At 47.8% G+C, this 14,237-nt stretch overlaps 1 protein-coding gene across 1 annotated transcript; it reads left to right on the forward strand.

The window, feature by feature from the left end:
- Positions 1–8,204: 8,204 nt before the first annotated feature.
- On the forward strand, positions 8,205–9,846 carry LOC124027642 (extensin-like). Its single transcript, XM_046340008.1, has 2 exons — positions 8,205–9,020; positions 9,193–9,846. The coding sequence occupies exons 1-2, from the start codon at positions 8,205–8,207 to the stop codon at positions 9,844–9,846; spliced, it is 1,470 nt and encodes a 489-aa protein (XP_046195964.1).
- The last annotated feature ends 4,391 nt before the right edge of the window (positions 9,847–14,237 follow it).

The following is a 14,237-nucleotide window of genomic DNA, read 5'->3' on the forward strand; positions in this document are numbered from 1 at the left end:
CCTTTAATTCCCAATTAAATAGCCAGTATCAGCTGCACGAAAGTGGGGTTGGGATGGAGACATGCATGAGGATGTGTTCAACCCTCAGTTCCGAAGCTTCTCTATTCCGTTTGATTTGTTGCCGTTAAACGTGTGTTTTGTAGCCTAAGAGAGTTTACCCAGGATCGGATCCACTCTTTGCGTCCCTGGACTACCCCTCTCCGTTCTTCGTGGCCTTTCTCCGCTGGAGATCTATTGGCGGATTGGATTGTCTGACTGACCGACTGACTACCACCTTTTTGTATACGGTATTTCATTTGTTTGGATGTGATGTATACTGTGATTTGTGTAGTTAGTGGTAGTTGAGGACTTAATTAAGAGTTGATCCGCTTTAAGGTTCTGTGGTAAAGTAATTGTTATATTGATTGTATGTTTAATACTGGGTTTACGCTACACGGAACGAACGGACGAACATCGCGTGACAAAAGTCACTTGAGTTCACTGAACTCCTTTACCGGGCAGGACTCTTTTAGGCCCGAGGTACAGGACATTTCTGGAGGAACCAGAACTCATTGTGATATTATTATATATGTGTGTAATCATTGTTGTTGCTAATACAACCCACGCAACAGAATATAATTGTTTTTGAAGTTCTTTTCAATGTTTTAAGGGTTTATGAAAAGTTTATTTCCATCCTGACTTTTACATACGTCCTTTGTATTGGTGTAGACTTGACGGACCAGATGGGACTCATTCCCACCCAAACTAAAAGGAGAAACTAATGTTTTCTCTGGTAGGCACAACCTACCTGGCACCCTATAAATAATAACCTCAAGTCAAAACCGTTACATAAAAAATGGCACCCCAGATGGGACAGCTCAACATTGAGAACTAACCAAAGCAAATATTTTGTGTGGAATTAAAACAATGGATTCACCCCAAGATAATGTGCTCATCCATGTCATACCTGTCAATGGGAATACACAGGGCCATTCTGACCATCAAGCTGACAATACAAATCATAATGTGAATGGAGATAATGGAGTTGATTTGGGCCAGAGCCCTGGGAATCTGAATGCCCGGCCTGAGCCACAGGCCACAGGAGGTCTAACCAGTTACTCACTTATTGACATGGATCTGTGTGGAAGTACTGAGCTAGCCCTCCCTCTGACACCCAACCTTCCTCCATTGTCTGGTTTATCTCCAGAGGTTGTAGTCTTACAACTTCAAGGTGACATCCTTGATATTCGTCGGACTCAACAACATCTCCAAACTCTTATCCACCATAATTTCAAATGTCTGAGGGAAGAGCAACAACAGAGTGCCATGGAATTCAGAAACTCACTGAGCACTCTAACCCACATGCTGACAGAGCTCAGTGAGAGTGGAAGACGGGAAATTACTGGTGCCCTGGACAGGCAGTTTGACTACCAACGAAACCAATTCACTGCCACTCTCCAATGGCGCCTGCAACATCACCACACTGAGGTCCTCAAGGACGTTAATTCTGTTTTTCTCCCATGGTTAACACTGTAGACCACTTGCAGACAGAGCTCTCTAATTGTGTTAAAATGTTGGATGACGTGTCTGTGGACATGGCCTCCATTAGGCACAACTCCTTACACAGAGTTTCCCTGGTGTCCACTTCAGTTCAGACCACTGAGGGCCAAGCTGGCACCTCTGAACAGCCAAGACCAGGCCATGCTGCAGCCACCCCTTGCAGGATGCAATCCACCATGCATCCTGGTGTTCATTTTCATTGTCCGATAACGCCCTCCCCTCTACTTCCTCAATCCCTCCTAGCTCGTTTGTTCATGGTGATTTGAGTAGACGTCATGTGAGGGCGATGCCCATTAAATTGCAATTTCCCACCTTTGGGAAAAAAGATGACAGTCTTGATCCGCTAATGTATCTAGAAAGATGTCGTGACTTTCTTGCCCTCAATCCCCTGGCTGACGAAGAACTCCTTGCCACATTGAGGAATGTGTTGCATGGGACAGCTCGAGACTGGTGGGATGTGGCACGTCTCACCACTACCTCCTGGGCTGACTTTGAGGCCAAGTTTTCCTCTGCATTTCTATCTGAGGACTACACAGATGAATTGGCAGACAGAGTCAGAAATCGAGTACAAGGAGAGAAAGAGAGTATCCGTGACTTTGCATACGGTTACCACTCCCTGTGCAGAAGGTGGAAACCTGGCATTGAGGAGGAAGAGGTCATTAAATTGATCTTGAAGAACATCAACCCACTACTAGCCAGTCAACTCCGAGAACGAGTCACCACTGTCGATGGACTGGTTCGCTTGGGACAGCAGTTTGAGAAGGACAGAGAATGCCAACAGCAATATGACCAGAGAAAGAAACAGACACTCAAACAGTTGCCCAAGCCAGACCATCAACAACAGCCAGAGTCTCCAGCCAAGACCCCTCTCATGTTCTGTTGGAGATGTAGCCAAAAGGGACATTCTTCAGCTACATGTCCAAGACCGTATCAAGTAAACCCTTCCAGAAACCACAAATCACAACAGGCCAACACACCTAACTCTCTTCGCAGCAATGACCATCCTTCTCTGGGTGCTTTAACCAGAGCTGAAACCCCAAGAGTCACTGCCTACGCCCCCCCATCGACATCCCCTTCCTTTCAGTTAATACCGCACCAACTGGTGTTACCCCTGTCCATAGGCCCATGGACAGGAAGAGCCATCTTGGATACCGGGTCATCCTACACACTGCTCAATGAGAAACTGTGGAAGGAGGTTAACGGTCCACAATACAACTTGAAGCCGTGGACAGAAGGTCCACTCTATCTGGCTGATGGTGAGGCTAGACGACCCCTTGGATGGAGTGAGGTAGAGTTCCGCCTGTGTAACCGCTCCTATATGATTCCTTCTGTTATCCTACAAACCAGGAACCTTGCTTTTCCTGTCGTGTTGGGAATTGATTTCATGTACTTCAGTGGTGTCCAGATTGATATCGCACACAATTGCTACTGGTTTCCATACAATCCGAGCGAGAAGCATTTCTTCCAATCAGAAGCTATGAAGTTGCATGATTGGGGTTCAAATGTGGCAGTCTTCTCTGCCATTGCTCCGGCACCATTAACCCTCGATAATCCTTCTGACGATCTCCTTTTACAGGCTGTGAGAAGAGCTCAGCTGGAACAGCCAGAGGAGTTAAGGCTGTTGGAACAGCTGCAGAATAATGCTGATGTATGTACTTCAAAGCTGGGACGCACCAGGCTCCTGAAGCACAAAATATTCCTTACACAGGAAATGCCGATCAAGCAAAAGCCATATCGTTTGTCCCCAGCGAAGCTAATCATCCAAAAGGGACTCATAAATGATATGTTAGCACAAGATATAATAGAACGTTCCTCCTCTCCCTGGGCTGCTCCTGTTGTCCTCATCCCAAAAAAGACTGGTGGTCTTAGATTTTGTGTGGACTATAGGAAGACCAACAATGTTTCTCAGACTGATGCATATCCTCTTCCTACCATCCATGAGATCCTGGAGTCATTGTCTGGCACTGTTGTGTTCACTACCCTTGACCTCAATAGTGGTTATTGGCAGGTTGAGATGGACCAGGAAAGCAAGGACAAGACTGCTTTTGTCTGTGCTGAGGGCTTGTTTTCCTTTAAGGTGATGCCCTTTGGATTAAAGAATGCCCCTGCCACTTTCCAAAGACTCATGGAGATTGCGTTAGGTGAGCTCAAAGGGAAGATCTGTTTCGTCTACCTGGACGATATAATTATCTACTCTCAGAACAGAGAAAGACACTTTCAAGATCTTCAAGAAGTGTTGGACAAGCTAAGAGAAGCTGGTCTGACCTTAAATATGAAGAAGAGCAACTTCTGCCAAACCTCCCTGAAGTTCCTTGGCCATATTGTGTCTTTCGACGGCATTCATGTGGATCCTGAAAAGACAAAGGCTGTACAAGACTTCCCTGTGCCAACCACACTCAAGGCCCTTCAACGGTTCCTTGGTATGGCTGGATGGTACCATCGGTTTGTGTCGAACTTCTCCCAGGTGGCAGAACCCTCAACGCGATGAAGCGAAAAGGAGCGAAATTCCAATGGACGGCAGAGTGCCAGACTTCCTTTGAAACCCTGAAACGACATCTCGTCACACCTCCCATTTTAGGTCATCCCAACTTTGATTGCCCTTTTGTTGTTTACACTGATGCAAGTGATGTTGGACTTGGTGCTGTCCTAGTCCAACAGACTGGACTTGGCACTGAAGAAGTGCTAGCGTTCGCCAGTCGGACATTGAATGGAGCAGAACGGAACTACTCCACAACAGAGCAAGAGTGCCTTGCAGTGGTCTGGGCTTTGGAAAAGTGGAGGTACTACTTGGAGGGAAGACACTTCACTGTGGTCACTGACCATTCCTCCCTTGTGTGGGTGTTCAAGACCAACAAACTAAGCACCAGACTCATAAGATGGGCTCTACGGTTGCAAGAGTTCACATTTGCAGTGGAATACAGGAAAGGAAAATACAACACTGTTCCAGATGCCTTGTCCAGAGCTCCTACTTGTGATAACGGTGGCCCTGATCTTACATGTGCTACTGTCCTGTCAAGCAGTCGAGACCACTTTCCCATCTCTGATGAGGCAATATGGAAAGCTCAACAGGATGATCCAGAAGTACAGGCTTTGTACCAGACTATCCTGGAAGATGGAGAAAAGATGGTCAATCCTACCACAAAGCTGACCATCATTGAAGATAAAGTCTACCGAGTCGTACAACTACCTCACAGAACACTCTACCAAATGTACATACCTGAAACTCTACGCCTACAACTGCTTCAACATTTCCATGAAGACCCATTAGCTGGTCATTTGGGCAGGTTCAAAACCTACAAGCGGTTGCAAGCGTTACTCTACTGGCCACATCTGAGCATGGATGTGAAGTCACACATCCGAAATTGTCAGGTTTGTCAAATGTACAAACCAGAAGGTAGAAAGCCTGCTGGCAAGTTGCAGCAAACGGTGGTTACCCGACCTTGGGAAATGTTAGGAGTGGATTTGATGGGTCCATTTCCTAGAAGCTCCAATCAGAATGTGTACATACTTGTTTTTGTTGATTACTATTCAAAGTGGGTGGAACTCTTTTCCCTGCGTCAGGCCACAGCAAGGACCGTCTCTAACATCCTTACGAAAGAGATCCTGACTCGCTGGGGAGTGCCTGATTACATCCTGTCTGATCGAGGTTCCCAATTTGTCTCTGATCTCTTTGAGGAGACCTGCCAAAGATGGAACCTGAGGCAGAAGTTGACCACGGCCTATCACCCACAGACCAATCTCACTGAGAGAGTAAATCGAACCTTGAAGACAATGATTGCTTCCTATGTAGGGACCCAGCACAAACACTGGGACAAGCACCTTCATGAGTTTCGATTTGCCCTGAATTCTGCTGTGCAAGAGTCCACTGGAGTCACACCTGCAGAGCTGAACCTAAGTCGCCCTCTCCGAGGACCCTTGGATATGGTGCTACAGCCCCAGCAGCTTACTCCAGACGCTGCTTGCTATGACCAGGTAGGCCATCTCCATGACTTGAGAGCTCTTGTCTCAAAGAACATGATCCAGGCTCGACTCAAGCAGAAGAGAAATTATGATAAGAACAGACGAGACATGCAGTTCCAGCTTCGTGATCGGGTGTGGCTTCGCTCTCATCCTTACTCGAAAGCTGAACAATTCTTCTCGCCAAGCTCGCTCCTAAATGGCAAGGACCATATAGGATTGTGGAGCAGATGGGCCCTTTGAACTACCGAGTGGTGAAAGAGGACACAGGTGAAGATATGCGCATCGTCCATGTCTCACGCCTTAAGGCCTGTTACCCCTCGGCTGAGGAATTGGAGGCGATTGAGCGCCGCAAGGTCCTGGATATCTTTGAAGAGGATAGTGAGGATACTTTTCTCGGATTCCCAGACCCAGAAGTCTCGCACCTTAAGGCCTGTGACTCCTCAGCTGAGGAGCGTGAGCTCCAAAAAGTAATGAATCTTTTTGTAGAGGAAAGTGATGAGGAGACCTTTCTCGGTTTCCCGACCAAGATGTGCCTTCCAGGGCAATGGTCGGCTTTTTCCAGGGGAGGGGTGTGTGACGGCCCTGAATTTTTCTGAACCGTCTCAGTGCAGCTCCTTCCAATAGGGCGCTTTCCCTTTAATTCCCAATTAAATAGCCAGTATCAGCTGCACGAAAGTGGGGTTGGGATGGAGACGTGCATGAGGATGTGTTCAACCCTCAGTTCCGAAGCTTCTCTATTCCGTTTGATTTGTTGCCGTTAAACGTGTGTTTTGTAGCCTAAGAGAGTTTACCCAGGATCGGATCCACTCTTTGCGTCCCTGGACTACCCCTCTCCGTTCTTCGTGGCCTTTCTCCGCTGGAGATCTATTGGCGGATTGGATTGTCTGACTGACCGACTGACTACCACCTTTTTGTATACGGTATTTCATTTGTTTGGATGTGATGTATACTGTGATTTGTGTAGTTAGTGGTAGTTGAGGACTTAATTAAGAGTTGATCCGCTTTAAGGTTCTGTGGTAAAGTAATTGTTATATTGATTGTATGTTTAATACTGGGTTTACGCTACACGGAACGAACGGACGAACATCGCGTGACAAAAGTCACTTGAGTTCACTGAACTCCTTTACCGGGCAGGACTCTTTTTAGGCCCGAGGTACAGGACATTTCTGGAGGAACCAGAACTCATTGTGATATTATTATATATGTGTGTAATCATTGTTGTTGCTAATACAACCCACGCAACAGAATATAATTGTTTTTGAAGTTCTTTTCAATGTTTTAAGGGTTTATGAAAAGTTTATTTCCATCCTGACTTTTACATACGTCCTTTGTATTGGTGTAGACTTGACGGACCAGATGGGACTCATTCCCACCCAAACTAAAAGGAGAAACTAATGTTTTCTCTGGTAGGCACAACCTACCTGGCACCCCTATAAATAATAACCTCAAGTCAAAACCGTTACACCAGAAGAGGACTGGCCACCCCTCATAGCCTGGTTCCTCTCTACCCGGCACAGCCAGAAGAGGACTGGCCACCCCTCATAGCCTGGTTCCTCTCTACCCGGCACAGCCAGAAGAGGACTGGCCACCCCTCATAGCCTGGTTCCTCTCTACCCGGCACAGCCAGAAGAGGACTGGACTACCCGGCACAGCCAGAAGAGGACTCGTCACCCCTCATAGCCTGGTTCCTCTCTACCCGGCACAGCCAGAAGAGGACTGGCCACCCCTCATAGCCTGGTTCCTCTCTAGGTTTCTAATCTCCACCAGGCACAGCCAGAAGAGGACTGGCCACCCCTCATAGCCTGGTTCCTCTCTAGGTTTCTAATCTCCACCAGGCACAGCCAGAAGAGGACTGGCCACCCCTCATGGCCTGGTTCCTCTCTAGGTTTCTAGGTTTTGTCATTTTCTAGGGAGTTTTTCCTAGCCACCGTGCTTCTACACCTGCATTGCTTGCTGTTTGGGGTTTTAGGCTGGGTTTCTGTACAGCACTTTGAGAAATCAGCTGATGTAAGAAGGGCTATATAAATACATTTCATTTGATTTGATAATGATGTTCCCATAATCTCAAACTGTTCCCTTTCAATTACTACCATGGATATGCTTTTCATATTTCATCCTTCAGGAACATCTCAATTCAACCCTATCCATAGAGGCCAATTCCCATGAGTGTAAAATGTTAATTACACTTGTCTGGTACATTCCTACATAATTGTAGATATGAAAATAAAAATAGAAAAGAACCAAAATTACATAACTAGCCAACAATTACGTCTGTTTTATGAGCTGTTCGTTCCCTGTCTGCATCTCAAACACATCTCAGGCATATTTTGTTTTTTTACAACCAGACATTTCTGACTGATCACTGCCTTTAAAAAAAGGCCCTTAGGACTATATCTGAGAGAGCCCTCTGACTTTCTCAGAGGAAAATAAATAGAAACCACAGTGATGACTAAATCTCAGTCATGTTTTGGACACTTGCCGATTTCTGACTAATCACAGGCCTTCAGATCTCTGGCTTTCTCATAGAAGGATGAAATGATTTCATGACTTGATAACTATAGAACACACAGACACATGGCTGCTGAATGAACAATACAGCCGTGACTCTCTGACCTCTCTGTCCACGAAGCCTTTAACGAAACAAAAGAGTCCTTATGTAGCCGCAGTATGTTCCCACTCCCGCAGTATGTTCCCACTCCAGCAGCATGTTCCCCCCCCACTCCCGCAGCATGTTCCCCCCCACTCCCGCAGCATGTTCCCCCCACTCCCGCAGCATGTTCCCCCACTCCCGCAGCATGTTCCCCCCACTCCAGCAGCATGTTCCCACCCCACTCCCGCAGCATGTTCCCCCCACTCCCGCAGCATGTTCCCATCACCCCCACAGCATGTTCCCCCACTCCCGCAGCATGTTCCCCACTCCCGCAGCATGTTCCCCCCACTCCCGCAGCATGTTCCCCCACTCCCGCAGCATGTTCCCCCCACTCCTGCAGCATGTTCCCACCCCACTCCCGCAGCATGTTCCCACCACTCCCGCAGCATGTTCCCCGCAGCATGTTCCCCCCACTCCAGCAGCATGTTCCCCCCCACTCCCGCAGCATGTTCCCCCCCCCCACATGTTCCCACCACCCCCGCAGCATGTTCCCCCCACTCCCGCAGCATGTTCCCCCCACTCCCGCAGCATGTCCCCCCACCCCAGCATGTTCCCCCCACTCCCGCAGCATGTCCCCCCCACTCCCGCAGCATGCATGTCCCCCCCACTCCCGCAGCATGTCCCCCCCCCACTCCTGCAGCATGTTCCCCCCCACTCCAGCAGCATGTTCCCACCCCACTCCCGCAGCATGTTCCCACCCCACTCCCGCAGCATGTTCCCCCCACTCCCGCAGCATGTTCCCCCCCCACTCCAGCAGCATGTTCCCACCCCACTCCCACAGCATGTTCCCCCCACTCCCGCAGCATGTTCCCCCACTCCCGCAGCATGTTCCCCCCACCCCCACAGCATGTCCCCCCCACCCCCACAGCATGTTCCCCCCACTCCCGCAGCATGTTCCCCCCACCCCCACAGCATGTTCCCCCCCACCCCCACAGCATGTTCCCCCCACTCCCGCAGCATGTCCCCCCACCCCCACAGCATGTTCCCCCCACCCCCACAGCATGTTCCCCCACTCCCGCAGCATGTCCCCCCCACCCCCACAGCATGTCCCACCCCACAGCATGTTCCCCCACTCCCGCAGCATGTTCCCCCCACCCCCACAGCATGTCCCACCCCCACAGCATGTTCCCCCCACTCCCGCAGCATGTTCCCACCACTCCCGCAGCATGTTCCCCCACTCCCGCAGCATGTTCCCCCACTCCCGCAGCATGTTCCCCCCACTCCCGCAGCATGTTCCCCCCACTCCCGCAGCATGTTCCCCCCACTCCCGCAGCATGTTCCCCCACTCCCGCAGCATGTTCCCCCCACTCCCCGCAGCATGTTCCCCCCACTCCCGCAGCATGTTCCCACCACTCCCGCAGCATGTTCCCCCACTCCCGCAGCATGTCCCCCCCACTCCCGCAGCATGTCCCCTCCCACTCCCGCAGCATGTCCCCTCCCACTCCCGCAGCATGTCCCCTCCCACTCCCGCAGCATGTTCCCCCCCACTCCCGCAGCATGTTCCCCCCCACTCCCGCAGCATGTTCCCCCACTCCCGCAGCATGTTCCCCCACTCCCGCAGCATGTTCCCTCCCACTCCCGCAGCATGTTCCCTCCCACTCCCGCAGCATGTTCCCTCCCACTCCCGCATCATGTTCCCCCACTCCCGCATCATGTTCCCCTCCCACTCCCGCAGCATGTTCCCCACCAGCGTTTGATTAATTGACTGTAGAACATTCTTTCTGATAACACCTTGGGACAGTTCTATTGCTCTGTCAACTGAAGTGATTTTCATTGGGGGTAGTCGCCATGCAGTCAGTAAATCAGTCAGTACATATAAACTTCATACACAATACCACACACACACACACACACACACATACCACACACACACACACACATACCACACACACACACACACATACCACACACACACACACACATACCACACACACACACACACATACCACACACACACACACACACATATACCACACACACACACTCATACCACATACACACACATACCACATACCACACACACACACACACATACCACACACATACCACACACACACACGCATACCACACACACACGCATACCACACACACACATACCACATACACACACGCATACCCCACACACACACAAACACACACAAACTACTCACACACACACTCTTGTACAGCTAACCTTGGGGGACACACAATTCAGTCCCATTCAAAATCCTTAACCCTAAACCCCCTGGAAATAGCATTTGACCTTGTGGTGACTAACAACATGCCCCCAGATGGTCCCCACAAGAATAGTTAAACACGTCAACACACACACACACACACACACACACACACACACACACACACACACACACACACACACACACACACACACACACACACACACACACACACACACACACACACAAGAATCCCAACCAGGCCAGCATAAAGTGTTTCCAGACTGCAGCACATTAAAAGGGTCGTGGCTCTGCTAGAAGCAACTATCTCTCTGTTTTCCCTGACATCTTTTCAGTCTTATGGGACATGGCTGATGTATGTCACCAGCATGGAAGGTGAACGGAAAGGCTCTGGAGCAACGAACCGCCCTTGCTGTCTCTGCCTGGCCGGTTCCCCTTTTTCCACTGGGATTCTCTGCCTCTAGCCCTGTTACGGGGGCTGAGTCACTGGCTTGCTGGGGCTCTCTCGTGCCGTCCCTGGGGGGGTGCGTCACCTGGGTGGGTTGATTCACTGTTGTGGTCGGCCTGTCTGGGTTCCCCCTTGGGTTGTACCGTGTCGGAGATCTTTGTGGGCTATACTCGGCCTTGTCTCAGGATGGTAAGTTGGTGGTTGAAGATTTCCCTCTAGTGGTGTGGGGGCTGTGCTTTGGCAAAGTGGGTGGGGTTATATCCTTCCTGTTTGGCCCTGTCCGGGGTGTCCTCGGATGGGGCCACAGTGTCTCCTGACCCCTCCTGTCTCAGCCTCCAGTATTTATGCTGCAGTAGTTTGTGTCGGGGGGCTAGGGTCAGTTTGTTTATCTGGAGTACTTCTCCTGTCCTATTCGGTGTCCTGTGTAAATCTAAGTGTGCGTTCTCTAATTCTCTCCTTCTCTCTTTTTCTCTCTCTCGGAGGACCTGAGCCCTAGAACCATGCCCCAGGACTACCTGACATGATGACTCCTTGCTGTCCCCAGTCCACCTGGCCATGCTGCTGCTCCAGTTTCAACTGGCCTGGGCCCCTAGGACCATGTCCCAGGACTACCTGACATGAGGACTCCTTGCTGTCCCCAGTCCACCTGGCCATGCTCCTGCTCCAGTTTCAACTGACCTGAGCCCTAGGACCGTGCCCCAGGACTACCTGACATGATGGCTCCTTGCTGTCCCCAGTCCACCTGACTGTGCTGCTGCTCCAGTTTCAACTGTTCTGCCTTATTATTATTTGACCATGCTGGTCATTTATGAACATTTGAACATCTTGGTCATGTTCTGTTATAATCTCTACCCGGCACAGCCAGAAGAGGACTGGCCACCCCACATAGCCCGGTTCCTCTCTAGGTTTCTTCCTAGGTTTTGGCCTTTCTAGGGAGTTTTTCCTAGCCACCGTGCTTTTACACCTGCATTGTTTGCTGTTTGGGGTTTTAGGCTGGGTTTCTGTACAGCACTTTGAGATATCAGCTGACGTACGAAGGGCTATATAAATAAATTTGATTTGATTTGATTTGATTTGATGTTGATCTAGCATCTACCATTCCAATGCCTTATGGGAAGGTAAAAGATGTCAGGGGATACTCAGAATGTTGTCCTCAGCATGTTGATCTGGCATCTACCATTCCAATGCCTTATGGGACATGGCTGATGTATGTCCTCAGCATGTTGATCTAGCATCTACCATTCCAATGCATTATGGGAAGGTAAAAGATGTCAGGGGATACTCAGAATGTTGTCACCAGCATGTTGATCTGGCATCTACCATTCCAATGCCTTATGGGACATGGCTGATGTATGTCCTCAGCATGTTGATCTAGCATCTACCATTCCAATGCCTTATGGGACGGTAAAAGATGTCAGGGGATACTCAGAATGTTGTCACCAGCATGTTGATCTGGCATCTACCATTCCAATGCATTATGGGAAGGTAAAAGATGTCAGGAGATACTCAGAATGTTGTCCTTAGCATGTTGATCTGGCATCTACCATTCCAATGCATTATGGGAAGGTAAAAGATGTCAGGGGATACTCAGAATGTTGTCACCAGCATGTTGATCTGGCATCTACCATTCCAATGCATTATGGGAAGGTAAAAGATGTCAGGGGATACTCAGAATGTTGTCACCAGCATGTTGATCTGGCATCTACCATTCCAATGCCTTATGGGACATGGCTGATGTATGTCCTCAGCATGTTGATCTAGCATCTACCATTCCAATGCCTTATGGGACGGTAAAAGATGTCAGGGGATACTCAGAATGTTGTCACCAGCATGTTGATCTGGCATCTACCATTCCAATGCATTATGGGAAGGTAAAAGATGTCAGGGGAAAGAATGTTGTCACCAGCATGTTGATCTGGCATCTACCATTCCAATGCATTATGGGAAGGTAAAAGATGTCAGGGGATACTCAGAATGTTGTCCTTAGCATGTTGATCTAGCATCTACCATTCCAATGCATTATGGGTAGCATGGATTATATTTATAAGTTGTTGTAAACATTTTGACTGGCTGTAAATTGATTCTTAGAAGTCTTGGGGTTTTCTGACAACAGTTTTTTTTCTCCAGATCATTAGATGACATTTACATTTTGACACAGTCATTTTAGTTAATTTATTTGTCATTTAACAGGGATTTGTCTCACATTCAATAGCACTGAGGTTGAAGACAACATTAAACCCATTGACATACAAACATGGCAGAGACTGAGCGAAGACTGAAACCAACAGGTCCACTGACTAAACTGCTTTACAGATTTCAGATTTGCCCCATTTTTCTGCTTTTCCCCTCAGTTTTTTTCACACTTTTGTAATAGAAAAACAACCAAACTGGATTAGATTTGCTGTGATCGCATCAAGGGGAAGACTTGAGGTCTGGGAAAAATCGAAGAAGCTTTCATTTTTGAGTGTAGTTGTCCTTTAATTCAGTGTACATGTCCTGCACTGTTGTTTGGTTAGCGGCGTTTCTATATTATTATATAATATTATAATTATATATTTCTATAGCCCAGTAAGAGCACATGTAACAAGTTCACAAATCAAATGCCCGCTGGACAGCGACAAACAAGTATATTCATCTTTATTTTTATTTTTTATTTTTATTTATTTATTGTAATTTAAATGAGTTTGTAACAGTGACGTGTTGCGTTAGATTACATAGCTACCTCAAATCGTTATTTCAAATCATTTCAGCGACTTCAGAGTTATAGCTAGCTAGCTAGCTAACAAAACGTATCTCGTCAGCAGGCTCAGTTAAATAAAAATCCATCGAGAAACAGCCACATAATCACGTCATGAGATTTGTAAATGATTTGTAAATGATTTGTAAATGATTTGTAAATGATTTGTAAATGATTTGTAAATGATTTGTAAATGATTTGTAAATGATTTGTAAATGATTTGTAAATGATTTGTAAATGATTTGTAAATGAAAAAAGGAATATAATAATAATACGAAGCGAATGGTTTCCCCGTCTACCCATTTAGAGTATTTCTGTCCTTATCCGGGTGACAAAACATTTCCTAACACACCTGCTAACTTTGTTCGGTACTTTTAAGGTTGGCACCAACATGCAACATCTCCAGCAGCAAGCAGAGAGGCCAGAACCAATGGTCCTTCAGCTCAGGGAGCAGCTACACTATTCACAGCCCAGTGTAATGTAATTACAGTAGTATAGTAGTGTTTAATGTTGGACTTTTGGAAACTTCAAGTATTTGTATTGTTTTTTAAATGTAGAAATAAAAATAAAATGGTTGTAAACTTTAATGTTTATTTGTTGTAGCTGGTAGTGATAATTAGCGTTAATACATTTTTGTTTACCATCCTTTAGCCTTGTGTTATGAACGATCAAATGGGTCTGACTTTTAAAGCAAGTACAGTGTCATGTGATAGAGTCTTTATGGAT

This window comes from Oncorhynchus gorbuscha, unplaced genomic scaffold (genome assembly GCF_021184085.1).
Source record: "Oncorhynchus gorbuscha isolate QuinsamMale2020 ecotype Even-year unplaced genomic scaffold, OgorEven_v1.0 Un_scaffold_3417, whole genome shotgun sequence".
Lineage (NCBI taxonomy): Eukaryota > Metazoa > Chordata > Actinopteri > Salmoniformes > Salmonidae > Oncorhynchus > Oncorhynchus gorbuscha.

Coding starts and splice junctions, on each gene's coding strand:
- LOC124027642 (XM_046340008.1), top strand. CDS start 8,205: ATGTTCCCCCCCCACTCCCGCAGCATGTTCCCCCCCACTCCCGCAGCA. Junction 9,021..9,192: donor CCCCCCCACCCCCACAGCAT/GTTCCCCCCACT, acceptor CCACCCCCACAG/CATGTCCCACCCCACAGCAT.